Below are 25,361 nucleotides of genomic sequence, written 5' to 3'. Positions count from 1 at the left end.
CCACCAAAATGGTTAACCCTTTCACTGCCACATGACCAAAATGGTTAACCCTTTCACTGCAACAATACAGGAGATTAACCCTTTCACTGCCACACTACCAAAAGGGTTAACCCTTTCACCGCAACACCACCAAAATGTTTAACCCTTTCACTGCCACATGACCAAAATGGTTAACCCTTTCACTGCAACAATACAGGAGATTAACCCTTTCACTGCCACACTACCAAAAGGGTTAACCCTTTCACCGCAACACCACCAAAATGGTTAACCCTTTCACTGCCACATGACCAAAATGGTTAACCCTTTCACTGCAACAATACAGGAGATTGACCCTTTCACTGCCACACTACCAAAAGGGTTAACCCTTTCACTGCAACAATACAGGAGGTTAACCCTTTCACCACCACACTACAGAAGGTTAACCCGTTCACTACCACACTACCAAAATGGTTAACCCTTTCACTGCCAAACTACAGAAAGTTATCCCTTTCACTACCACACTACAGAAGGTTAACCCTTTCACTACCACACTACCAAAATGGTTAACCATTTCACTGCAACAATACAGGAGGTTAACCCTTTCACTGCCACATAACCAAAATGGTTAACCATTTCACTGCAACAATACAGGAGGTTAACCCTTTCACTACCACACTACAGACGGAACCGCGCGTGCGCGGGGGGGGGGGGGGGGGGGGCGGGTGTCACTCACCAGACGGCGCTGCAGGGCGCTGAGGTCCTGGGCCACCTGCCTCTGGAGCAGCCGCAGCTTCCTGCCCGTCACGTGGAGCTTCTCCTCTGCCTCGCCGCTCTCCTCTGCCCCTCCCTCCTCCTCCTCCTCCTCCTCCTCCTCCTCCTCCTCCTCCTCCTCCCCCTCCCCCTCCTCCTCCTCCTCCCCCCCCTCGGGGTGGAGCTGTGACCACAGGGTCTGGAGGGAGGCCAGCTGGCTCTGTCTCCTCCGCAGCGCCCCCTGCAGGTCCTGGAGGAGCGACAGACAAACAGCAGAGCTCAGGGTCAGGGGGTCAGGGTCGACACAGTGACTGAGACGTTACAGATGTTGAACGTTTAACTGTCGATTTTGTGCTCATTTTATGCCAATTTTGTACGTCTCCTCCCTCCTCTCCCTCCTCTCTCCCTCCTCCCTCCCCCTCCTCTCCCTCCTCTCCCTCCTCTCTCCCTCCTCCCTCCTCCTCTCTCCCTCCTCTCCCTCCTCTCCCTCCTCTCCCTCCTCTCCCTCCTCTCTCCCTCCTCTCTCCCTCCTCCCTCCTCCTCTCTCCCTCCTCCCTCCTCCTCTCTCCCTCCTTCCTCCTCCTCTCTCCCTCCTCTCTCTCCCTCCCCCTCCTCTCCCTCCTCTCTCCCTCCTCCCTCCTCCTCTCTCCCTCCTTCCTCCTCCTCTCTCCCTCCTCTCTCTCTCCCTCCTCCCTCCTCTCTCCCTCCTCTCTCTCCTCTCTCCTCTCCCTCCTCCTCTCCCTCCTCTCTCTCTCCCTCCTCCCTCCTCTCTCCCTCCTCTCTCTCCTCTCTCCTCTCCCTCCTCCTCTCCCTCCTCTCTCTCCTCTCTCCTCTCCCTCCTCCTCTCTCCCTCCTCTCTCCCTCCTCCCTCCTCCTCTCTCTCTCCCTCCTCTCTCCCTCCTCCCTCCTCCTCTCTCCCTCCTCCTCTCTCCCTCCTCCCTCCTCCTCTCTCTCTCCCTCCCCCTCCTCTCCCTCCTCTCTCCCTCCTCCCTCCTCCTCTCTCCCTCCTTCCTCCTCCTCTCTCCCTCCTCTCTCTCTCCCTCCTCCCTCCTCTCTCCCTCCTCTCTCTCCTCTCTCCTCTCCCTCCTCCTCTCCCTCCTCTCTCTCTCCCTCCTCCCTCCTCTCTCCCTCCTTTCTCTCCTCTCTCCTCTCCCTCCTCCTCTCCCTCCTCTCTCTCCTCTCTCCTCTCCCTCCTCCTCTCTCCCTCCTCTCTCCCTCCTCCCTCCTCCTCTCTCTCTCCCTCCCCCTCCTCTCCCTCCTCTCTCCCTCCTCCCTCCTCCTCTCTCCCTCCTTCCTCCTCCTCTCTCCCTCCTCCCTCCTCCTCTCTCTCTCCCTCCCCCTCCTCTCCCTCCTCTCTCCCTCCTCCCTCCTCCTCTCTCCCTCCTTCCTCCTCCTCTCTCCCTCCTCTCTCTCTCCCTCCTCCCTCTCTCTCCCTCCTCTCTCTCCTCTCTCCTCTCCCTCCTCCCCCCCTCCTCTCTCTCCTCTCTCCTCTCCCTCCTCCTCTCTCCCTCCTCTCTCTCCTCCCTCCTCTCTCCCTCCTCCTCTCTCCCTCCTCTCTCTCCTCTCTCCTCTCCCTCCTCTCTCTCTCCCTCCTCCCTCCTCTCTCCCTCCTCCTCTCTCCCTCCTCTCTCTCCTCTCTCCTCTCCCTCCTCTCTCTCTCCCTCCTCCCTCCTCTCTCCCTCCTCCTCTCTCCCTCCTCTCTCTCCTCTTTCCCTCTCCCTCCTCCTCTCTCCCTCTTCTCTCTCCTCTCTCCTCTCCCTCCTCCTCTCTCCCCTCCTCTCTCTCCTCTCTCCTCTCCCTCCTCCTCTCTCCCTCCTCTCTCTCCTCTCTCCTCTCCCTCCTCCTCTCTCCCTCCTCTCTCTCCTCTCTCCTCTCCCTCCTCCTCTCTCCCTCCTCTCTCTCCTCTCTCCTCTCCCTCCTCCTCTCTCCCTCCTCTCTCTCCTCTCTCCTCTCCCTCCTCCTCTCTCCCTCCTCTCTCTCCTCTCTCCTCTCCCTCCTCCTCTCTCCCTCCTCTCTCTCCTCTCTCCTCTCCCTCCTCCTCGTTCTTGCTGCAATTCTTGCATGAAAGGTTCTATACAAAAATAGTTTATTATTATTATTGTTATTATTATAGGTTTGGCGCCATACCACAGCTTTAAAGCTGCGATAATAGTTTTCTTATCACTAGAGGGCAGCAGAGAGACATGTAAACAAACACATGTCAAGCTCAACCTCTCTCTCTCTCTCTCTCTCTCTCTCTCTCTCTCTCTCTCTCTCTCTCTCTCTCTCTCTCTCTCTCTCTCTCTCTCTCTCTCTCTCTCAGGGCGGTGGTCTCACCTGGAGGGTGCTGCGGTGCTGCCGCAGGGTGCTGTGCGGGGTGTCGGGGTGCCGGGTGTCGACAGCGTAGCGCCGGCTCTCTGCGTGGGCCAGCCACAGCAGCAGGGAGTGAAGGGTCTCATGGAACTCCTGGCGAAGGGGTTAAAGGTCATGGTTAAGAGGTCACCAGGCGTCTGACACGGTGCTTACGGCTACAGCACCACTGTGTCAACGTGGTTTAAATACGATGACGTCGTCATATTTAAAGGACATTATGTGAAATGCTCTTACCGTCTGCAAGCTAGCCTAGCTCAGCACAAATGAATGGAAGCAGATACGGACCACTAGCCTAGCTTAAAACTCTAGGAGAGGTGTTTTTGGCCAACAGCTAGGCTAGGTGGTCCGTATCCGCTTTCATTCATTTGTGCTAAGCTAGGCTAGCTTGCAGCCAGATAGCTTCCTACTGAACACACAGAGAGGAAACTGGTATCTATCCTCTTGTCTGACTCCGGAGAAGACGGTAAGCGCATTTCCCCGTAAAATATTGGCGTGTTCCTTTAAGACTACAGCGTAATACAACAACAGATCGCTAACGCTGTGGCGTCCTTGACGAAGACGGGCAGGAGCACTTGGATTGGTCCCCTGGCGCGGCCCTCGCCGACGCCTGTCTGCTCCCAGCTGCCCTTGGGGGGAAGGACGACGGGATGGGTTAATCGCAGAGATGAATCGCATCTGCGATCCTACAAAGAACAATGCATGCGTGTGTGTTCCGGTGTGTGTGTGTGTAACCGTGTGTGCTAACCGCTAAACATTGAGGATAGTTGCATGCCAATTAAAGACCTCTGAACAGGTCCTGCATTATTATTATTATTAATAGGAAGTATGATAGGGTATCAAACTGTCTAACATATAAGAAATACTTTTTGAAGAAATATGACTTCATATTCCATATCATGTGACTATCACGATATATCAAAAACACAGTCAGAGGATGAACGCTGCTATATCAATATGGCTGTTATCAGGGGTGTAAAGTACTTGAGTAATTGTACTTAAGTTACAATACTTAAGTACTGTTTTTTTCGGGATTTGTACTTTACTCGAGTATTATTAGGTTTGTATACTTGTACTTTTACTCAATTACATTTCAGAGAAAAAAAACATACTTTTTACTCCTTACATTTAAAATGCAGACCTACAACGTACAACGTACAAATCTCGCAGGTCCAACAATTTAAATTCGTATATTTGTTTCTCTGGCCGAACTAATGTTAACGTTATTAATCCTGCGGCCGCGCTTCATTTAAAAACAGCCAATCAAATCAATCAATGGAAAATGAACCCGCCCCATACCCATGCTGATTGGTCCTTGTGCGAGACTAGAAAGCGGGGATCTTTGATTAAACACCTGCTATCAGAAGAATAGACAGTCGGAAAAAGAGTTTTTACTTTAACTTTTTAGTACTTAAGTACATTTAAAAGTAGAAAAAACCCTTTAACTTTTACTCAAGTGTGTTTTTAGCCAGATACTCTGACTTTTTACTCGAGTAAGATTTTGAGACGGTACCCTTACTTTCACTTAAAGGGGAACTATCTTATAAATAGCCTTTTTCAGTGTTTAGCATTGTTTCCTAGCTATATGGACTTTAATAGGATCTATGTCTCTAATTCTCATATTGGCGCATTCTTCCAATTCTCCTCTCACAATATTCACCCTCACTGAACTGAGTCATCTGAAAATGTGCATATCTGTGATGTCAGAGATTTCTCAGCTGCATAATAATGTGGCAGTTGATGTGGCAGTTGGCACCAGGCCACACCGTGGTTGGAGCCCAGCCTCAAAACGACTTAAGATCTTGAGGTAGAAAAATGCTGTTTTTGAGTACTTGATTAGAAATACAAAACAATGAATAAAAAAAATAAATTACAGAGGAATTGTGTAAAAGTGCCCAAATAGTGAAAGAAATAGTAAAATAGTTCCCCTTTAAGTATAATTTCTGGGTGCTTTTCACACCCCTGGCTGTTATCACCCGGCCCTCACATAGGCCTCGTTCACACCGGGGAATAATTGGTTCGGAACATGACGGAGGCTTTAGTTCGGCCCTCGAAGAAAACACTGAGCACCGATTTTTCATGTTCCGAACCAATTATTATTCCCGGTGTGTGAAGAACGCGCCGGCCGGTTCGAGATTACGTTCGGGAACCGGCTCCGGCACGGAGCCTGGCCGCGTCCTATTTTTCTACAACGGAGTTCGGCGATTTGCGAATCTGATTGGCCACTGACGTTTCTGGTCATGTGACATGTGCGCCCAATAGCGTGACAAGCTGTGTCTTTGCCCATTTCCGGGTCTAACAGCCTGCAAACTACCTGGCGTTCTATCGCCCTGCTCTAAGACAAACTCTAACCTTAACCAACTTCGAAAGAGTGCCTAAGCTTAACCGTCGGAATCAGGGCAGGCGTTCTATCGCCATGCTCTAAGACAAACTCTAACCTTAACCGACTTTGAACGAGCGCCTAAGCCTAACCAGTGTAGAAACTTGCGGTCCCACGATTGGGCGTACGCGTCACATGACCAGAAATGACACTGGCCAATCAGATTAGCAAATCGCCGAACTCCGTTGTAGAAAAATAACAGGCAGCCCGGCCGGTGTGAAAGGGCCTAACAGAGAACAACTCACCTGGCAGCGCATCAGTGTCTTGCGCAGGCCGCTCTCCCACTCCTCCAGGACGGTGCACGCCCGGCTCCAGTCTCGGTTCACGCTCCCCAGGCTCGCCTGCAGCTCCTGGGCCTCTGGAGGAGCAGCAGAGCCGGGGGGGCCGCCGTGTGGCCGGCGAGCCTCCAGGTTGACGGACAGCATGAGGGACTTGTAGCGAGCGAAGGCCTTCTGCATCTCCTGCAGGGTGGAGAGAGAGGGTCACTTCTCTTTTAGCATTTTTTGCAATCCTTTTTAACTGTTCAATGAAATTATGTAGATGATGTAGAGACCAAATCCAGTAAATCTATGAGTATATTAAAGAGGACGTTTAGAAAGATGATATTCGCAAAGTATAACAGGGAGGAAGTCCCCAACTTATTGTATGAGAACGATTTGAGGGGAAGGGTGACATGAGAGTATAGTCTTCTAGTGTGTGTGTGTGTGTGTGTGTGTGTGTGTGTGTGTGTGTGTGTGTGTGTGTGTGTGTGTGTGTGTGTGTGTGTGTGTGTGTGTGTGTGTGTGTGTGTGTGTGTGCGCGCGTGTGTGTGTGTGTGTGATTGTGTTGTGTGTGGTTGAAGTATTTGCAAATTGTATTGTATCATCATAATGTTTATTGTGTATTGTAAATCGTGTCGTATTGTACTTGCTGAAGTACAGTATTATGTAATCTTGCCCTGCTTCTTCCATCTCCTTTTCAAACAGTGTACAGTTTCTGGCTGTTGTTGTTTCTTTCAAATGTTGTTTTTGCCGGACAAATGGAAAATGTAGCCAAACTAACACTGTGGTTTGAAATAAAACGATTGAATCTTGAATCTTGATGCCGTCTGCTACCTTATCATTTCATTGAGCTGTAATTAACACAATGATTCAAAGTCCCCGACGACATCGCCGGTGGCCACGTTCAAATTAATTTACTCTCAGTAACTGTCAAACTAAATGAATGTGTGCAATAGGGCTGCAACGATTAGTCGACATAATCGACGATGTCGATTATAAAAAATCATCGACGAGGAATTATTGTGTCGATTAGTCATTAAAAAAAATAAAAATAAAAATATTATAATTTTTTTAATTTTTTTTTTTGCACTACCTATCTTTGTGAAAGTGGCTTCTCAGCTTTGGTCCAGCTGAAGACTTCTTAGCTTAACATAACAGACCGACAGTAAGTTTGGGGGAACTAATGGGATAACTGGGGATGATGTTTGCTCCTGACAAGAGTCTCAAAGTCTGGGGTGATGGTAGACAAAGCAACTCTGAGGTCATGTTCAATGTCCAATCTGTTCCTCTGCTCTGTCTTCAGCTGGACCAGAGCTGAGAAGCCACTTTCACAAAGATAGGTAGTGCAAAGAAATTTAAAATAATAATAATACTTATATATATATTTTTTTTTAATTTTTTTTTATATAATTGTTTTTCGATTAGTCGACTAATCGAAAAAATAATCGACAGATTAGTCGACTACCAAAATAGTCATTAGTTGCAGCCCTAGTGTGGATGTGTTTTTGGATGTGTGTGAGATGATGTGAAAAAAAATCAGCATTGTTTTTTTTTGTCTTTCTATCATTTTCTCCCATCATCCCCAAGTTAGTCGTTATGCCAATTCCCTTCCTGGTCATTGCGTGCATTCATTGCCCCACCATGCAGTCTGGGGAGGGTGCGTGTAGACTATCACACGTCTCCTCCGATACACGTGGAGTCGCCAGCCGCCTCTTTTCACCCGACAACGAGGAGTTTCACTGGGAGAGCGACGTAACACGTGCAGATCGGTTCACACACTATCTCCCCCAGATCCCCTCCCTGCTGAACAGGTGCCCCGACCGACCAGTAGGAGTCGCTGTTTTACAACGACCAGGACACACACCCCACCCACCGGCTTCCCACCCGCGAACACACTGACCAATTGTGTTCGTAGGGACGACTGACCGAGCCGGAGGTACCGCTGACAGCTGGATTCGATCCCAGAGTCTCTGCGGTGATCAGCGTTGTTTTTTTGGGTGAAGTGTCCCTTTAACTAGTGTTGCGCTCATGAAGCTCAGCTACAGGACACGAGGAGCCAATGGGAGGAGTGGGGGCGGGGCTTTGGGAGGAGTGGGCGGGGCTTTCACCTTCAGCTGCTTGGCTCTCTCCTCCATGTCCTGGATGCCGGCGGAAGGGTCGGCCCGCTGGAGACGCCCCAGCTCCGGGGTCACATGCCGCAGCCAGGAAGTGATGTCACTCAGGTCAGAGGTCAACTGCCGAGGGTCCCGTGGGCCGTCCGGCTGATCGCTCCTGGACTGAGCCTGTAGCAGCTCCCAGCGCTCAATCACACCTGAACACAGGAGTACAACAACGTTAAGCTTCTGTAGTGTGGTAGTGAAAGGGTTAACCTTCTGTAGTGTGGTAGTGAAAGGGTTAACCCTTTGTCGTGTGGCAGTGAAAGGGTTAGCCTTCTGTAGTGTGGTAGTGAAAGGGTTAACCCTTTGTCGTGTGGCAGTGAACGGGTTAGCCTTCTGTAGTGTGGTAGTGAAAGGGTTAACCCTTTGTCGTGTGGCAGTGAAAGGGTTAGCCTTCTGTAGTGTGGTAGTGAAAGGGTTAACCCTTTGGTAGTGTGGTAGTGAAAGGGTTAGCCTTCTGTAGTGTGGTAGTGAAAGGGTTAACCCTTTGTCGTGTGGGCAGTGAAAGGGTTAGCCTTCTGTATTGTCGCAGTGAAAGAGTTAACCCTTTGGTAGTGTGGTAGTGAAAGGGTTAAGTTGGCATCTAAGCAGAGTGCAACAGAGCAATGAAGTGCATTGTAGTGTACAGTATAACTATATTCTATACCAGGGATCGGCAATAGGCGGCCCGCGGGCCGACATTGGCCCGCCAGCAATCATTTCTGGCCCGTCAGATTATTTTGAGAATATGATATTTATTTTACGCGCGGGAAATATTCACTCGGGACGCCAGGGTGTCTTTTATTGTGAAGCTGTATCTATCTACCGGTAGTCATCAAAAGCATGTCTGTCACTATAGCCAATTGAAATGCTAGAAATGGTCACGTGGACTGGGAGAACCAATGGAATAGTCCCACGGGCCGCGTGTATATTTCCCTAACGCACTTTCACTTCCGCGTTCGAGATGGAGCGAGTAACAAAATGTGTTAAAAAAACAAAACAAACATCTTTGGATAGCTTCTTTGCAACGGGGAAATATAACGCTTCTTTTAATAAACAGGAGCCATACTTAAAATACGGGTTTATCGCAACAGGTTGGTGATTCTTGTGTGCCGAGCCGACGTCCTCTCTGCATAATATGTGGCGACAACAACAACAACAACAACAACAACAACGAGGAAATGATGACAACTGTGTTCAAGTTGGCAGATAAAGTAGCTGCATTCAACGCCAATCTGGAATTGGAGGGCGGCGAGTGGATATGTGACATGTTTCAAACATTAGCAGGGATTTTGGAGGACTTAACAACAGACAAGGTATGGTGAGTCGTGTTTTCATGCATTCTGTCTTCTGATCTGTTCATCACGCGCCGCGGTGATCTGCAACAGCTGATCTGCTGTTCATGAATGAATGAATGAATGAAAACTTTATTTAACAGATTGCAGAATGGGTACAATACAGTACGGCGCAATACACACAATTGTTAAGGGGATGCAGACCAGAGAAAAACGTTTGTCTTTTTTCACTATATTAAATTAGCCATTGGCCCGCCAAGTAATGGCTTTGGGAAAATCTGGCCCGTGGCCAAACCTAATTGCCGACCCCTGTTCTATACTATGGTGATGACACGTGTCTTCAGTGTGGACAGACATGTTCTTACCTGACTGTTTGTCTACTGTGGTCAACCCGGTGAGACCCAGGGCCTCCGGCTGCTCCTCGTCATCCAGGATATGAGAGACTTGTCTGAAGCTCTCGATGCTGCCGCTGCATTCCAGCATCATACGCGCCTGGAGAGACCAGATCACTGTCATTATCACTGAGGTAATAAACACGTGGAGAGACCAGATCACTGTCATTATTACTGAGGTAATAAACACGTGGAGAGACCAGATCACTGTCATTATTACTGAGGTAATAAGCACCTGGAGAGACCAGATCACTGTCATTATCACTGAGGTAATAAGCACCTGGAGAGACCAGATCACTGTCATTTTTACTGAGAGATAGCTGATCACTATCATTATTACTGAGGTAATAAACACCTGGAGAGACACGATCACTGTCATTATTACTACCTGGAGAGACCTGATCACTGTTATTATTACTACCTGGAGAGACCTGATCACTGTCATTATTACTACCTGGAGAGACCAGATCACTGTCATTATCACTGAGGTAATACGCGCCTGGAGAGACCAGATCACTGTCATTATTACTGAGGTAATAAACACGTGGAGAGACCAGATCACTGTCATTATCACTGAGGTAATAAGCACCTGGAGAGACCAGATCACTGTCATTATTACTGAGGTAATAAACACCTGGAGAGACACGATCACTGTCATTATTACTACCTGGAGAGACCTGATCACTGTCATTATTACTACCTAGAGAGACCAGATCTCTGTCATTATTACTACCTGGAGAGACCAGATCTCTGTCATTATTACTATCTGGAGAGACCTCATCACTGTCATTATTACTACCTGGAGAGACCAGATCTCTGTCATTATTACTATCTGGAGATACCTCATCACTGTCATTATTACTACCTGGAGAGACCAGATCACTGTCATTATTACTACCTGGAGAGACACGATCACTGTCATTATTACTACCTGGAGAGACCTGATCACTGTCATTATTACTACCTGGAGAGACCAGATCACTGTCATTATTACTACCTGGAGAGACCAGATCTCTGTCATTATTACTATCTGGAGAGACCTCATCACTGTCATTATTACTACCTGGAGAGACCAGATCTCTGTCATTATTACTATCTGGAGAGACCTGATCACTGTCATTATTACTACCTGGAGAGACCTGATCACTGTCATTATTACTACCTGGAGAGATCAGATCACTGTCATTATTACTGAGGTAATAAACACATAGAGACACGATCACTGTCATTATTATTGGTTAGTGAGGGTTCAGACTTACATAGGCCTGCTCCAGCGGGGTGGTGGGGCGTGAGATCTCTGTCTGGTGATCTGAGTCCAGTCTCTTTCCTGACTCAAGCATCACCATGGACCTGCTTGGAGCTTGGGACACACACACACACACACGCACACGCGCACACGCACACGCACACGCACACACACACACACACACACACACACACACACACACACACACACACACACACACACACACACACACACACACACACATATATATATATAAACATACATATTCAGACACACAAATGCATGAACATCCGGACATATAAATGTGCACATACATACACACACACACACAAGTGCACACACACAAACCACACAAACACACACACATAAAGTGCCAAACATGAACATTGGCACGGTGTACCTTTTCTGTGTGTATTCATCCACAATCTATAGCTCAACATGAAAAAAAATCGCAATTGATCGTAAAGGTAGCAAAATAACACTGTTTATGTTTTCGCTCACTGAGGAACTACACAATGGCCGTGACGCGTATCAGGCGACAGCACTGAACGACAGGCAGTCGTAAGTGTAGTTCTTTTTTAACAACAAATAAAAAAACGTATAACTACCTTTATTTCAACCAAAAATGCTTAAAGGGGAACTATTTTAAAAAAAAAATCACTATTTGGGCACTTTTACACAATTCCTGTGAGTCTATGGAACACCTCTGTAAGGTTTTTTTTCTCAAAAAGATTAATTGTTTTGTATTTCTAATCAAGTACTCAAAACTGCATTTTTCTACCTCAAGATCTCAAGCCGTTTTGAGGCTGGGCTCCAACCACGGTGTGGCCTGGTGCCAACTGCCACACCAACTGCCACATTATTATGCAGCTGAGAAATCTCTGACATCACAGATATGCACATTTTCAGATGACTCAGTTCAGTGAGGGTGAATATTGTGAGAGGAGAATTGGAAGAATGCGCCAATATGAGAATTAGAGACATAGATCCTATTAATATAAGTCCACATAGCTAGGAAACAATGCTAAACACAGAAAAAGGCCATTTATAAGATAGTTCCCCTTTTATGTTAGTGATAGAAGGGAACTCATTTTGTGCAAAAATGGAAAGCGTTGTTCAATGTTCACGAGGCAGAATTGTCACAATAGCCGATAATCCATTTTCCCAACGATGAATCCCTGTACGGGCGGAAACTAAAGTGACGTCAGACCGCACCTCCCTATAGGGGGTATCTTAGTGTACATATACAGTATGACCAATAGTGTGCCCCTGACGGCCGCTGAACTCCTGAACTTACCCGCCAGCGCGCTGAAGAACATCGCCTCCCCTTCCTGTCCCTCCTCCTCCTCCTCGTCGTCGTGTGATGAAGACGCGCCCACGTCCCCCGTGTGGTCCCACTCCAGCGCCAGGGAGTCCACGCTCACCGGGGTCTCCCGCCCAGAGCGCTCCAGGGGCGGGGCCAGGGGCGGGGCCAGCACCTGAGTGGGCGGGGCAGAGAGGCTCCCCTGACTCCGCCCCAGCCACGGCCGACCAACCAGCTCCAGGCTGCTCTCCAGAGACGCTCTGTCGACGGAGGAAGTGTCCGGCTCCTCCGTGGCGTTCTGGGGGCGACACGCAAGGCCAGGGGTCAGGCCCAGCTGCAGCTGAGTGTCTGTGTGTGTGTGTATGTGTGTCTGTGTCTGTGTGTGTGTCAACGTGTATGTGTGTCTATGTGTGTATGTGTGTGTGTCTGTGAATATGTGTGTCTGTGTCTGTGTGTGTCTGTGTCTGTGTGTCTGTGTGTATGTGTGTCTATGTATGTATGTATGTGTGTGTGTGTGTCTGTGTGTATGTGTATGTATGTCTATGTCTGTGTGTGTGTGTGTGTGTGTGTGTATGTGTGTGTGTCTGTGTGTGTCTGTGTCTGTGTGTGTGTGTGTGTGTGTGTGTGTGTGTATGTCTATGTCTGTGTGTGTGTATGTGTGTATGTGTGTGTGTCTGTGTGTGTCTGTGTCTGTGTGTGTGTGTCTGTGTGTATGTCTGTGTGTGTGTGTGTGTGTGTGTGTGTGTGTCTGTGTGTGTATGTGTATGTATGTCTATGTCTGTGTGTGTGTGTGTGTGTGTGTATGTCTATGTCTGTGTGTGTGTATGTGTGTGTGTATGTGTGTGTGTCTGTGTGTGTCTGTGTCTGTGTGTGTGTGTCTGTGTGTATGTGTGTATGTATGTGTATGTATGTCTATGTCTGTGTGTGTGTCTGTGTGTATGTCTGTGTGTGTGTGTGTGTGTGTGTGTGTATCTGTGTGTATGTGTATGTATGTCTGTGTCTGTGTGTGTGTGTCTATGTATGTATGTGTGTGTGTCTGTGTGTATGTGTATGTATGTATGTATGTGTGTGTCTGTGTGTATGTGTATGTATGTGTGTGCGTGTGTGTGCGAGTGTGTGCCAGCTCACAGTGTGTATGTGTCCCAGATGAATGTAATCAGATGAATGTAATCACTTGTGTGTGTTTATAGGTGATGTAATGATGGATGTTATGTGTGACCCCCACACCTCTCAGGGGGAGATGCAGAGTGGGAACACGAGAGCATGTCTATAACATGTTTATAACAGACAATCAAATGAATTAAAACAAACATATGTATGTATGTATGTATGTATGTATGTATGTATGTATGTATGTATGTATGTATGTATGTATGTATGTATGTATGTATGTGTATGTATGTAGTGTAGTGTAGTGTGTAGTGTAGTGTGTAGTGTAGTGTAGTGTGTAGTGTAGTGTGTAGTGTGTAGTGTAGTGTAGTGTAGTGTGTAGTGTAGTGTAGTGTGTAGTGTAGTGTAGTGTGTAGTGTAGTGTGTAGTGTAGTGTGTAGTGTAGTGTAGTGTAGTGTGTAGTGTAGTGTGTAGTGTAGTGTAGTGTAGTGTGTAGTGTGTAGTGTAGTGTGTAGTGTGTAGTGTAGTGTAGTGTAGTGTGTAGTGTAGTGTAGTGTAGTGTAGTGTAGTGTAGTGTGTAGTGTAGTGTAGTGTGGTGTGTAGTGTGGTGTGTAGTGTGTAGTGTAGTGTGTGGTGTAGTGTAGTGTAGTGTAGTGTGTAGTGTAGTGTGTAGTGTGTAGTGTAGTGTAGTGTAGTGTGTAGTGTAGTGTGTAGTGTAGTGTGTAGTGTGTAGTGTAGTGTAGTGTAGTGTAGTGTGTAGTGTGTAGTGTAGTGTAGTGTAGTGTAGTGTGTAGTGTAGTGTGTAGTGTAGTGTAGTGTGGTGTGTAGTGTGTAGTGTAGTGTAGTGTAGTGTGTAGTGTAGTGTAGTGTAGTGTGTGGTGTAGTGTAGTGTAGTGTGTAGTGTAGTGTAGTGTGTAGTGTGTAGTGTAGTGTAGTGTGTGGTGTAGTGTAGTGTAGTGTGTAGTGTAGTGTGTAGTGTAGTGTGTAGTGTAGTGTAGTGTGTAGTGTAGTGTGTAGTGTAGTGTGTAGTGTAGTGTGTAGTGTGTAGTGTGTAGTGTAGTGTGTAGTGTAGTGTAGTGTATTGTGTAGTGTAGTGTGTAGTGTAGTGTAGTGTGTAGTGTAGTGTGTAGTGTAGTGTAGTGTAGTGTGTAGTGTAGTGTAGTGTAGTGTGTAGTGTGTAGTGTAGTGTGTAGTGTGTAGTGTGTAGTGTAGTGTGTAGTGTAGTGTAGTGTATTGTGTAGTGTAGTGTGTAGTGTAGTGTAGTGTGTAGTGTGGTGTGTAGTGTGTAGTGTAGTGTAGTGTAGTGTGTGGTGTAGTGTAGTGTAGTGTGTAGTGTAGTGTAGTGTGTAGTGTGTAGTGTAGTGTAGTGTGTGGTGTAGTGTAGTGTAGTGTGTAGTGTAGTGTGTAGTGTAGTGTGTAGTGTAGTGTAGTGTGTAGTGTAGTGTGTAGTGTAGTGTGTAGTGTAGTGTGTAGTGTGTAGTGTGTAGTGTAGTGTGTAGTGTAGTGTAGTGTATTGTGTAGTGTAGTGTGTAGTGTAGTGTAGTGTGTAGTGTAGTGTGTAGTGTAGTGTAGTGTAGTGTGTAGAGTGTAGTGTAGTGTAGTGTGTAGTGTAGTGTAGTGTGTAGTGTAGTGTGTAGTGTAGTGTGTAGTGTAGTGTGTAGTGTGTAGTGTAGTGTAGTGTGTAGTGTGTAGTGTAGTGTGTAGTGTAGTGTAGTGTGTAGTGTAGTGTGTAGTGTAGTGTGTAGTGTAGTGTAGTGTAGTGTGTAGTGTAGTGTGTAGTGTAGTGTGTAGTGTGTAGTGTAGTGTGTAGTGTAGTGTAGTGTGTAGTGTAGTGTAGTGTGTAGTGTAGTGTAGTGTAGTGTGTAGTGTAGTGTGTAGTGTGTAGTGTAGTGTGTAGTGTAGTGTGTAGTGTGTATGTAGTGTAGTGTGTAGTGTAGTGTAGTGTAGTGTGTAGTGTGTAGTGTAGTGTGTAGTGTTCAGTGTGTAGAGTGTAGTGTAGTGTAGTGTAGTGTGTAGTGTAGTGTGTAGTGTAGTATAGTGTAGTTGTGTAGTGTAGTGTGTAGTGTAGTGTGTAGTGTGTAGTGTGTAGTGTAGTGTGTAGTGTGTAGTGTAGTGTAGTGTGTAGTGTAGTGTAGTGTGTAGTGTGTAGTGTAGTGTGTAGTGTAGTGTGTAGTGTAGTGTAGTGTGTAGTGCAGTGTGTAGTGTGTAGTGTGTAGTGTAGTGTAGTGTGTAGTGTGTAGTGTAGTGTGTAGTGTAGTGTGTAGTGTAGTGTGGTGTGTAGTGTAGTGTGTAGTGTGTAGTGTAGTGTGTAGTGTAGTGTAGTGTGTAGTGTAGTGTAGTGTAGTGTGTAGTGTAGTGTAGTGTGTAGTGTAGTGTAGTGTAGTGTGTAGTGTGTAGTGTAGTGTGTAGTGTAGTGTAGTGTGTAGTGTAGTGTAGTAGTGTAGTGTAGTGTGTAGTGTAGTGTAGTGTAGTGTAGTGTAGTGTAGTGTGTAGTGTAGTGTAGTGTGTAGTGTAGTGTAGTGTAGTGTGTAGTGTAGTGTGTAGTGTAGTGTAGTGTAGTGGTGTAGTGTAGTGTAGTGTAGTGTAGTGTGTAGTGTGTAGTGTGGTGTGTAGTGTGTAGTGTAGTGTGTAGTGTGTAGTGTGGTGTGTAGTGTAGTGTAGTGTAGTGTGTAGTGTGTGTAGTGTGTAGTGTAGTGTAGTGTGTAGTGTAGTGTGTAGTGTGTGTAGTGGTTAGTGTGTAGTGTAGTGTAGTGTGTAGTGTAGTGTAGTGTGTAGTGTAGTGTAGTGTGTAGTGTGTAGTGTGTAGTGTAGTGTGTAGTGTAGTGTGTAGTGTAGTGTGTAGTGTAGTGTAGTGTGTAATGTGGTGTGTAGTGTGTAGTGTAGTGTGTAGTGTGGTGTGTAGTGTAGTGTAGTGTAGTGTGTAGTGTAGTGTAGTGTGTAGTGTGTAGTGTTGTAGTGTGTAGTGTGGTGTGTAGTGTAGTGTAGTGTAGTGTGTAGTGTAGTGTAGTGTAGTGTAGTGTAGTGTGTAGTGTAGTGTAGTGTAGTGTAGTGTGTAGTGTAGTGTGTAGTGTAGTGTAGTGTGTAGTGTAGTGTAGTGTGTAGTGTAGTGTGTAGTGTAGTGTGTAGTGTAGTGTAGTGTAGTGTAGTGTGTAGTGTGTAGTGTAGTGTGTAGTGTAGTGTGTAGTGTAGTGTAGTGTAGTGTAGTGTAGTGTGTAGTGTGTAGTGTAGTGTAGTGTGTAGTGTAGTGTGTAGTGTAGTGTGTAGTGTAGTGTGTAGTGTGTGTAGTGGTTAGTGTGTAGTGTAGTGTGTAGTGTAGTGTAGTGTGTAGTGTAGTGTAGTGTGTAGTGTGTAGTGTGGTGTGTAGTGTGTAGTGTAGTGTGTAGTGTGTAGTGTAGTGTGTAGTGTAGTGTAGTGTGTAATGTGGTGTGTAGTGTGTAGTGTAGTGTGTAGTGTGGTGTGTAGTGTAGTGTAGTGTAGTGTGTAGTGTAGTGTGTAGTGTGTAGTGTGTAGTGTGGTGTGTAGTGTAGTGTAGTGTAGTGTGTGTGTGTAGTGTAGTGTAGTGTAGTGTAGTGTGTAGTGTAGTGTAGTGTAGTGTAGTGTGTAGTGTAGTGTAGTGTGTAGTGTAGTGTAGTGTAGTGTGTAGTGTAGTGTAGTGTGTAGTGTAGTGTGTAGTGTAGTGTGTAGTGTAGTGTAGTGTAGTGTAGTGTGTAGTGTAGTGTGTAGTGTAGTGTGTAGTGTAGTGTAGTGTAGTGTGTAGTGTGTAGTGTAGTGTAGTGTGTAGTGTGTAGTGTAGTTAGTGTAGTGTAGTGTGTAGTGTGTAGTGTAGTGTGTAGTGTGTAGTGTAGTGTGGTGTAGTGTGTAGTGTAGTGTGTAGTGTAGTGTGTAGTGCAGTGTGTAGTGTGTAGTGTAGTGTAGTGTAGTGTAGTGTAGTGTGTAGTGTGTAGTGTGTAGTGTGTAGTGTGTAGTGTAGTGTGTAGTGTGGTGTGTAGTGTAGTGTAGTGTGTAGTGTGTAGTGTAGTGTGTAGTGTGTAGTGTAGTGTGTAGTGTAGTGTGTAGTGCAGTGTGTAGTGTAGTGTAGTGTAGTGTAGTGTAGTGTGTAGTGTGTAGTGTGTAGTGTAGTGTGTAGTGTGTAGTGTGTAGTGTAGTGTGTAGTGTGGTGTGTAGTGTGTAGTGTGTAGTGTGTAGTGTAGTGTGTAGTGTAGTGTGTAGTGTAGTGTGTAGTGTAGTGTGTAGTGTGTAGTGTGTAGTGTAGTGTAGTGTAGTGTAGTGTGTAGTGTAGTGTAGTGTAGTGTAGTGTGTAGTGTGTAGTGTGTAGTGTAGTGTGTAGTGTAGTGTGTAGTGTGTAGTGTAGTGTGTAGTGTGTAGTGTGGTGTGTAGTGTAGTGTGTAGTGTGTAGTGTAGTGTGTAGTGTGTAGTGTAGTGTGTAGTGTAGTGTGTAGTGCAGTGTGTAGTGTAGTGTAGTGTGTAGTGTGTAGTTGTGTAGTGTGGTGTGTAGTGTGTAGTGTAGTGTGTAGTGTGTAGTGTAGTGTGTAGTGTAGTGTGTAGTGTAGTGTGTAGTGTGTAGTGTAGTGTAGTGTAGTGTAGTGTAGTGTGTAGTGTGTAGTGTGTAGTGTGTAGTGTAGTGTGTAGTGTGTAGTGTAGTGTGTAGTGTAGTGTGTAGTGCAGTGTGTAGTGTGTAGTGTAGTGTAGTGTAGTGTGTAGTGTGTAGTGTAGTGTGTAGTGTAGTGTGTAGTGTGTAGTGTAGTGTGTAGTGTAGTGTAGTGTAGTGTAGTGTAGTGTAGTGTGTAGTGTGTAGTGTAGTGTAGTGTAGTGTAGTGTAGTGTGTAGTGTGTAGTGTGTAGTGTAGTGTGTAGTGTATAGTGTAGTGTGTAGTGTAGTGTAGTGTAGTGTAGTGTAGTGTGTAGTGTGTAGTGTGTAGTGTGTAGTGTGTAGTGTAGTGTGTAGTGTAGTGTAGTGTGTAGTGTGTAGTGTAGTGTGTAGTGTGTAGTGTGTAGTGTAGTGTGTAGTGTGTAGTGTGTAGTGTAGTGTGTAGTGTGTAGTGTAGTGTGTAGTGTGTAGTGTGGTGTGTACCTGGCCCAGGCGCTGGTGGAAGCGCACCAGACGGCTGAACACCTCCTGACAGTAGCAGTGTGTAGTGTGTAGTGTGTAGTGTGTAGTGTAGTGTGTAGTGTAGTGTAGTGTGTAGTGTGTAGTGTGTAGTGTAGTGTGTAGTGTGTAGTGTAGTGTGTAGTGTGTAGTGTGGTGTGTACCTGGCCCAGGCGCTGGTGGAAGCGCACCAGACGGCTGAACACCTCCTGACAGTAGCAGTGTGTAGTGTGTAGTGTGTAGTGTGTAGTGTAGTGTGTAGTGTAGTGTAGTGTGTAGTGTGTAGTGTGTAGTGTAGTGTGTAGTGTGTAGTGTAGTGTGTAGTGTGTAGTGTGGTGTGTACCTGGCCCAGGCGCTGGTGGAAGCGCACCAGACGGCTGAACACCTCCTGACAGTAGCAGTGTGTAGTGTGTAGTGTGTAGTGTGTAGTGTAGTGTGTAGTGTAGTGTAGTGTGTAGTGTGTAGTGTAGTGTGTAGTGTGTAGTGTAGTGTGTAGTGTGTAGTGTGGTGTGTACCTGGCCCAGGCGCTGGTGGAAGCGCACCAGACGGCTGAACACCTCCTGACAGTAGCAGTGTGTAGTGTGTAGTGTGTAGTGTAGTGTGTAGTGTAGTGTAGTGTAGTGTGTAGTGTGTAGTGTAGTGTGTAGTGTGTAGTGTAGTGTGTAGTGTGTAGTGTGGTGTGTACCTGGCCCAGGCGCTGGTGGAAGCGCACCAGACGGCTGAACACCTCCTGACAGTAGCGGTGCAGCTCCTCCAGCTCCTGCTCCAGCAGCGCGGCGTCCAGCGGGCAGCTCCTCTGGATCACCACCTCCCCGAACACTATCAGCCCGTCGATACGCTCCGTGTTCAGGGTGATCTCCCTCTGGAGGCCCTGAGGGGGGGGGGGGGGGGGGGAGGGAGAGAGAGAGAGGAGGAGGGGGAGGGAGAGGAGGGAGAGGGAGAGAGAGAGAGAGAGGAGGAGGGAGAGGAGGGAGAGGGGAGGGGAGGGAGGAGGAGGGAGAGGAGGGGGAGGGAGAAGATGGGGAGGGAGAGAGAGAGAGAGAGGAGGAGGGAGAGGAGGGAGAGGGGAGGGGAGGGAGGAGGAGGGAGAGGAGGGGGAGGGAGAAGATGGGGAGGGAGAGAGAGAGGAGAGGGGAGGGAGGAGGGAGGAGGGAGAGGAGAGAGAGAGAGAGGAGGGGGAGGGAGAGAGAGAGAGAGGAGGGAGGGAGAGAGAGAGAGGAGGGAGAGAGGAGGAGGGAGAGGAGAGAGGAGGGAGAGAGAGGAGAGAGGAGGGAGAGAGAGAGGAGGGAGGGAGGAGGAGGGAGAGGACGGGGAGGGAGAGAGGGAGAGGAGAGAGGAGGGAGGAGGGAGAGAAAGAGAGGAGGGAGATAGGAGGAGGGAGAGAGGAGAGAGAAGGTAGAGGAGGGTGGAGGGAGAGGAGGGGGAGAGGAGCGGGAGGGAGAGAGAGAGGGAAAGGAGGGAGTGAGGAGGAGGGAGAGGAGAGAGGAGGAGGGAGAGGAGCGGGAGGGAGAGAGAGAGGGAAAGGAGGGAGAGAGGAGGAGGGAGAGGAGAGAGGAGGAGGGAGAGGAGAGAGGAGGGAGAGGAGGGGGAGGGAGAGAGAGATGAGGGAGAGAGGAGGGAGGAGGGAGGGAGGAGGGAGAGAGAGAGGGAGGAGGGAGGGAGGAGGAGGGAGAGGAGAGAGGAGGGAGGATGAAGAGGAGGGGGAGGGAGAGAGAGAGATGAGGGAGGAGGAGGGAGGGATGGGAGAGAGGGAGGGAGGAGGGAGAGAGGAGGAAGGAGAGAGGAGGGAGGAGGGAGAGAGAGAGGAGAGAGAGGAGGGAGGGAGGGGAGAGAGAAGGGAGGAGAGAGGAGGGAGGAGGAAGGAGAGAGGAGGGAGGAGGCAGGAGAGAGGAGAGAGGAGGGAGGAGGCAGGAGAGAGGAGAGGAGGGAGGAGGGAGGAGGAAGGAGAGAGGAGGGAGGAGGGAGGGGTGATGAGGGAGATGGGAGGAGGGAGAGGGAGAGAGAGAGGAGGGTTAGATAGAGGCTCTGATGAGGAGGGAGGAGGGAGAGACAGACGGACAGACAGACAGACAGACAGACAGACAGACAGACAGACAGACAGACAGACAGACAGACAGACAGACAGACAGACAGACAGACAGACAGACAGACAGACAGATAGACAGACAGACAGACAGACAGACAGACAGACAGACAGACAGACAGACAGACAGACAGACAGATAGATAGATAGATAGATAGATAGATAGATAGATAGATAGATAGATAGATAGATAGATAGATAGATAGATAGATAGATAGATAGATAGATAGATAGATAGATGTGTGTGTGTGTGTGTGTGTGAGAGTGTCTCTCTGTGTGTGTGCTCTCTCTCACATTGAGCTGCTTCATCTTGTGTGTGTCTCTCTGTGTGTGTGTCTCTCTGTGTGTGTGTCTCTCTCTCTGTGTGTGTCTCTGTGTGCTCTCTCCAGGGGTGTAGCTCCAGATTCTGGGCCCCATGAAAGAATGTATTTGTAGTCCCCCAGTGAATGCGAGCGCGCGTAAGCGCGCGAGCGGAAATTTTTTTGCCCATTTTTTTATTGATGAAAACGCATAATATGGTTTTTACCTATACATTCGCATCAGCAGTTCAGCACCTGCACTGTTGGTGGGTGAGCCTAGTAAAGGATGTCGCATTGCGTTCATCTTCAATGAATGGACCAATGCAATAGTCTACCAAAGCCCCCCCTCTCTCTATATATATCTCACACACACACACACACACACACACACACACACACACTTCAGAAACAAACATAGTATCAATGAGAGCATCAATAATACACCTGAGTGATGTCCAGTAAAAAAAAAAAAAAAAAATTTGGGCCCCCCCCCAGTGCTGGGCCCTTGGAATCATCCTAAGCTACCCCCCCCCCAGCTACGCCCCTGGCTCTCTCTCTCACATTCAGCTGCTTCATCTTGTGTGTGTCTCTCTGTGTGTGTGTCTCTCTGTGTGTGTGTGTCTCTCTCTCTCTGTGTGTTTCTGTGTGCTCTCTCTCTCACATTCAGCTGCTTCATCTTGTGTGTGTCTCTGTGTGTGTGACTCTCTGTGTGTGTGTGTGTCTCTCTCTCTGTGTGTCTCTGTGTGCTCTCTCTCTCACATTCAGCTGCTTCATCTTGTGTGTGTCTCTCTGTGTGTGTCTCTCTCTCTGTGTGTCTCTCTGTGTGCTCTCTCTCTCACATTCAGCTGCTTCATCTTGTGTGTGTCTCTCTGTGTGTCTCTCTCTCTCTGTGTGTCTCTCTGTGTGCTCTCTCTCTCACATTCAGCTGCTTCATCTTGTGTGTGTCTCTCTGTGTGTGTCTCTCTCTCTGTGTGTCTCTCTGTGTGCTCTCTCTCTCACATTCAGCTGCTTCATCTTGTGTGTGTCTCTCTGTGTGTCTCTCTCTCTCTGTGTGTCTCTCTGTGTGCTCTCTCTCTCACATTCAGCTGCTTCATCTTGCTCGTCACGTCGCTCTCGGAGAAGTGCTCCACGTTGGTGAGCTGCAGGTCCAGCTGCGTCAGCCACAGCAGCATGCTCTCCCTGGTGCCCTCGAACTGCTCCCTCTGGCCGGTGAAGTACTGAGGCACAAGGCGTGGAGCAAGTATACTTAATCATAATAATAATCATAATAATAATAATAATAATAATAATAATAATAATAATAATAATAATAATAATAATAATAATAATAATAATAATAATAATAATAATAATAATAATAATAATAATAATAATAACAACAACAACAACAACAACAACAACAATAATAATAATAATAATAATAATAATAATATAATAATAATAATAATAATAATAATAATAATAATAATAATAATAATAATAATAATAATAATAATAATAATAATAATAATAATAATAATAATAATAATAATAATAATAATAATAAGGAGAGACCAATACCAAGTCGATCAGCACTTTTCTCGGCCGAGCTATAGTCGCTTTTTCGCACCTACTCCCGAACTGCGCATGCGTAGTTCGGGAGTAGGTGCGAAAAAGTGACTATAGCTCGGCTGAGAAAAGTGCAGATCAACTTGGGATTGGTCTCTCCGTGTTCAGGAGACTCATGCGTATATAAAAGTCTATTGGATCATGTCTCCAGCGCCCCCACTGCCATAGCTACTTAATGCCAAGGCTCTCATCCACATGTATTAATTTTCTCCCCCCGCTCTCTCCCCCATGAGCTCAATGTAACGAGGAAGCAGGGGTGTAAAAAGTACCCAGAAATTGTACTTAAGTGAAAGTATGGGTACCGTCTCAAAATCGTACTCAAGTAAAAAGTCAGAGTATCTGGCTAAAAACACACTTGAGTAAAAGTCAAAAAGTTTCTACCTTTAAATGTAATTAAGTACTAAAAAGTTAAAGTAAAAACTTTTTTTCTGACCGTCTATTCTTCTGATAGCAGGTGTTTAATCAAAGATCCCCACGCTTTCTAGTCTCGCACAAGGACCAATCAGCACAGGTATAATGGGCGGGTTCATTTTCCATTGATGGGGATTTGATTGGCTGTTTTTAAATGAAGAGCGGCCGCAGGATTAATAGCGTTAACGTTAGTTCGGCCAGAGAAAGTATACTCATTAAAATTGTTGAACCTGCGAGATTTGTACTTTGTACTTTGTATGTCTGCATTTTAAATGTAAGGAGTAAAAAGTATGTTTTTTTTTCTCCGAAATGTAATTGAGTAAAAGTACAAAGTGTACAAACCTAATAATACTCGGGTAAAGTACAAATCCCCCAAAAAAAACAGTACTTAAGTATTGTAACGAAGTACAATTACTCCAGTACTTTACACCCCTGCGAGGAGGTGCAGCGGTGTATTGAGACGGCGCCCCTCCCCCCACAGGGCTGGTCGACGTACCTTGAGTCGGCGCAGGATGGCGGCGACTCTGAGCTGCAGCGCCTCCCAGCGGCTGTTGCCCTGGTGGACCATGGCTCTGAGCTGGCTGGCCCGGTCGGTGCGGTTCTCCCGGGACAGGCGGCGGTACTGGTGGTTGATCAGCTCCAGCTCGGCCAGGCGCTCGTGGACCTGCCTCTGGAAGCCCTGCAGGGGGGAAGCAGGAGGACGGAGAGGGGGAAGAAAATATGATAATAATAATTATTATTAAAAAAAAAAAAAAATTGCAATACAAATAATTTACCATCTTGACCATCCTGACCAGAACTGACCATCCAGACCAGAACTGACCATCCTGACCAGAACTGACCATCCTGACCAGAACTGACCATCCAGACCAGAACTGACCATCCTGACCAGAACTGACCATCCTGACCAGAACTGACCAGAAGTGACCATCCTGACCAGAAGTGACCATCCTGACCAGAACTGACCATCCAGACCAGAACTGACCATCCTGACCAGAACTGACCAGAACTGACCATCCAGACCAGAACTGACCATCCTGACCAGAACTGACCAGAACTGACCAGAACTGACCATCCAGACCAGAACTGACCATCCAGACCAGAACTGACCATCCTGACCAGAACTGACCATCCAGACCAGAACTGACCATCCAGACCAGAACTGACCAGAACTGACCAGAACTGACCAGAACTGACCATCCTGACCAGAACTCACCAGAACTGACCAGAACTGACCAGAACTGACCATCCTGACCAGAACTGACCAGAACTGACCATCCTGACCAGAACTCACCAGAACTGACCAGAACTGACCAGAACTGACCATCCAGACCAGAAGTGACCATCCAGACCAGAACTGACCAGAATTGACCATCCTGACCAGAACTGACCAGAACTGACCAGAACTGACCAGAACTGACCAGAACTGACCATCCAGACCATCCTGACCAGAACTGACCATCCAGACCATCCTGACCATCCTGACCAGAACTGACCATCCAGACCAGAACTGACCATCCAGACCAGAACTGACCAGAATTGACCATCCTGACCAGAACTGACCAGAACTGACCATCCTGACCAGAACTGACCAGAACTGACCAGAACTGACCATCCTGACCAGAACTGACCAGAACTGACCATCCTGACCAGAACTGACCATCCTGACCAGAACTGACCAGAACTGACCATCCTGACCAGAACTGACCAGAACTGACCATCCTGACCAGAACTGACCAGAACTGACCAGAACTGACCTTCCTAACCAGAACTGACCATCCTAACCAGAACTGACCAGAACTGACCTTCCTAACCAGAACTGACCAGAACTGACCTTCCTAACCAGAACTGACCATCCTAACCAGAACTGACCAGAACTGACCTTCCTAACCAGAACTGACCATCCTAACCAGAACTGACCAGAACTGACCAGAACTGACCATCCTGACCCGAACTGACCTCAAACCTGTTCAGCTCCTCCTTGGCGACGGTGTAAAGCACGTCGGCTGACCGGGGGCTGGCGGCCGTGCGCTCGGCCAGCTGCAGCCAGTCCTGGAAGCGCGAGTAGTCGTCCAGGAACCTGGACCACAACCTCCACGTCTCTTCAATCCTGCAGTACAGTACAGGCACATGGGGGGGGGGGGGGGTTTACAGCAGCTCGGGGTGGAACGGTACTTAGTCGATTAGTCGATCGAAAGGAGCCGTAGTCGACTCTTAGTCGAATACAAAAAAATAAAAATTATATATATATATATATATTTTTTTATCATTCTTTCCAAAAGAAAAGAGGCCTAGAAGCGTGGCTAACGCTAATGGCACGCATACCAGAGGCTAACTGCCTACGAAAACAGGCACAGAGGCACTGAAAGAGGATTTCACCCGTCTAATGAACACACTAGACTAGACAAATATCAAGATGAATCCATCAGTGGACCAATTGCATGCTTTTACAGAGGACAAGAAGCCTTCAGTCGACTCCTTCAGACATTAAGCACCCCCCACAGCCCAAATGGAATGATACAAAAATAAAATAAAATAAAAATTGTAATTAAAAATATATATATATTATACTTTTTTTTTGTGTCGACCAATAGTCAACTAACGGCAAATTTTGGCCAATCATAGTCGACCATCCAAATCCTTAGTCGGGGACAGCCCTAGTGTGTGTGTGTGTGT

The 25,361-nt window shown here is 47.3% G+C and overlaps 1 protein-coding gene across 1 annotated transcript in view; it reads right to left on the bottom strand.

Annotated features, from left to right (window-relative positions):
• syne2a (spectrin repeat containing, nuclear envelope 2a) overlaps positions 1-25,361 on the bottom strand; it is a gene marked incomplete at its 5' end in the record, with an annotated part of 351,160 nt that overhangs the window by 45,179 nt on the left and 280,620 nt on the right. The window contains 12 exons of the mRNA XM_084314110.1: positions 713-820; positions 875-979; positions 3,046-3,174; positions 5,704-5,919; positions 7,827-8,029; positions 9,514-9,640; positions 10,800-10,900; positions 12,084-12,387; positions 18,970-19,155; positions 21,746-21,883; positions 23,182-23,364; positions 24,645-24,795. Coding sequence (XP_084170236.1) covers positions 713-820; positions 875-979; positions 3,046-3,174; positions 5,704-5,919; positions 7,827-8,029; positions 9,514-9,640; positions 10,800-10,900; positions 12,084-12,387; positions 18,970-19,155; positions 21,746-21,883; positions 23,182-23,364; positions 24,645-24,795 — 1,951 coding nt within the window. The remainder of the gene's footprint in view (positions 1-712; positions 821-874; positions 980-3,045; positions 3,175-5,703; positions 5,920-7,826; positions 8,030-9,513; positions 9,641-10,799; positions 10,901-12,083; positions 12,388-18,969; positions 19,156-21,745; positions 21,884-23,181; positions 23,365-24,644; positions 24,796-25,361) is intronic.

The sequence above is a fragment of the Notolepis coatsorum genome (assembly GCF_963971535.1).
Source record: "Notolepis coatsorum genome assembly, chromosome: 5".
Lineage (NCBI taxonomy): Eukaryota > Metazoa > Chordata > Actinopteri > Aulopiformes > Paralepididae > Notolepis > Notolepis coatsorum.
Note: the sequence above shows the minus strand (reverse complement) of the source record. Positions and strands in the feature narration are given on the sequence as shown.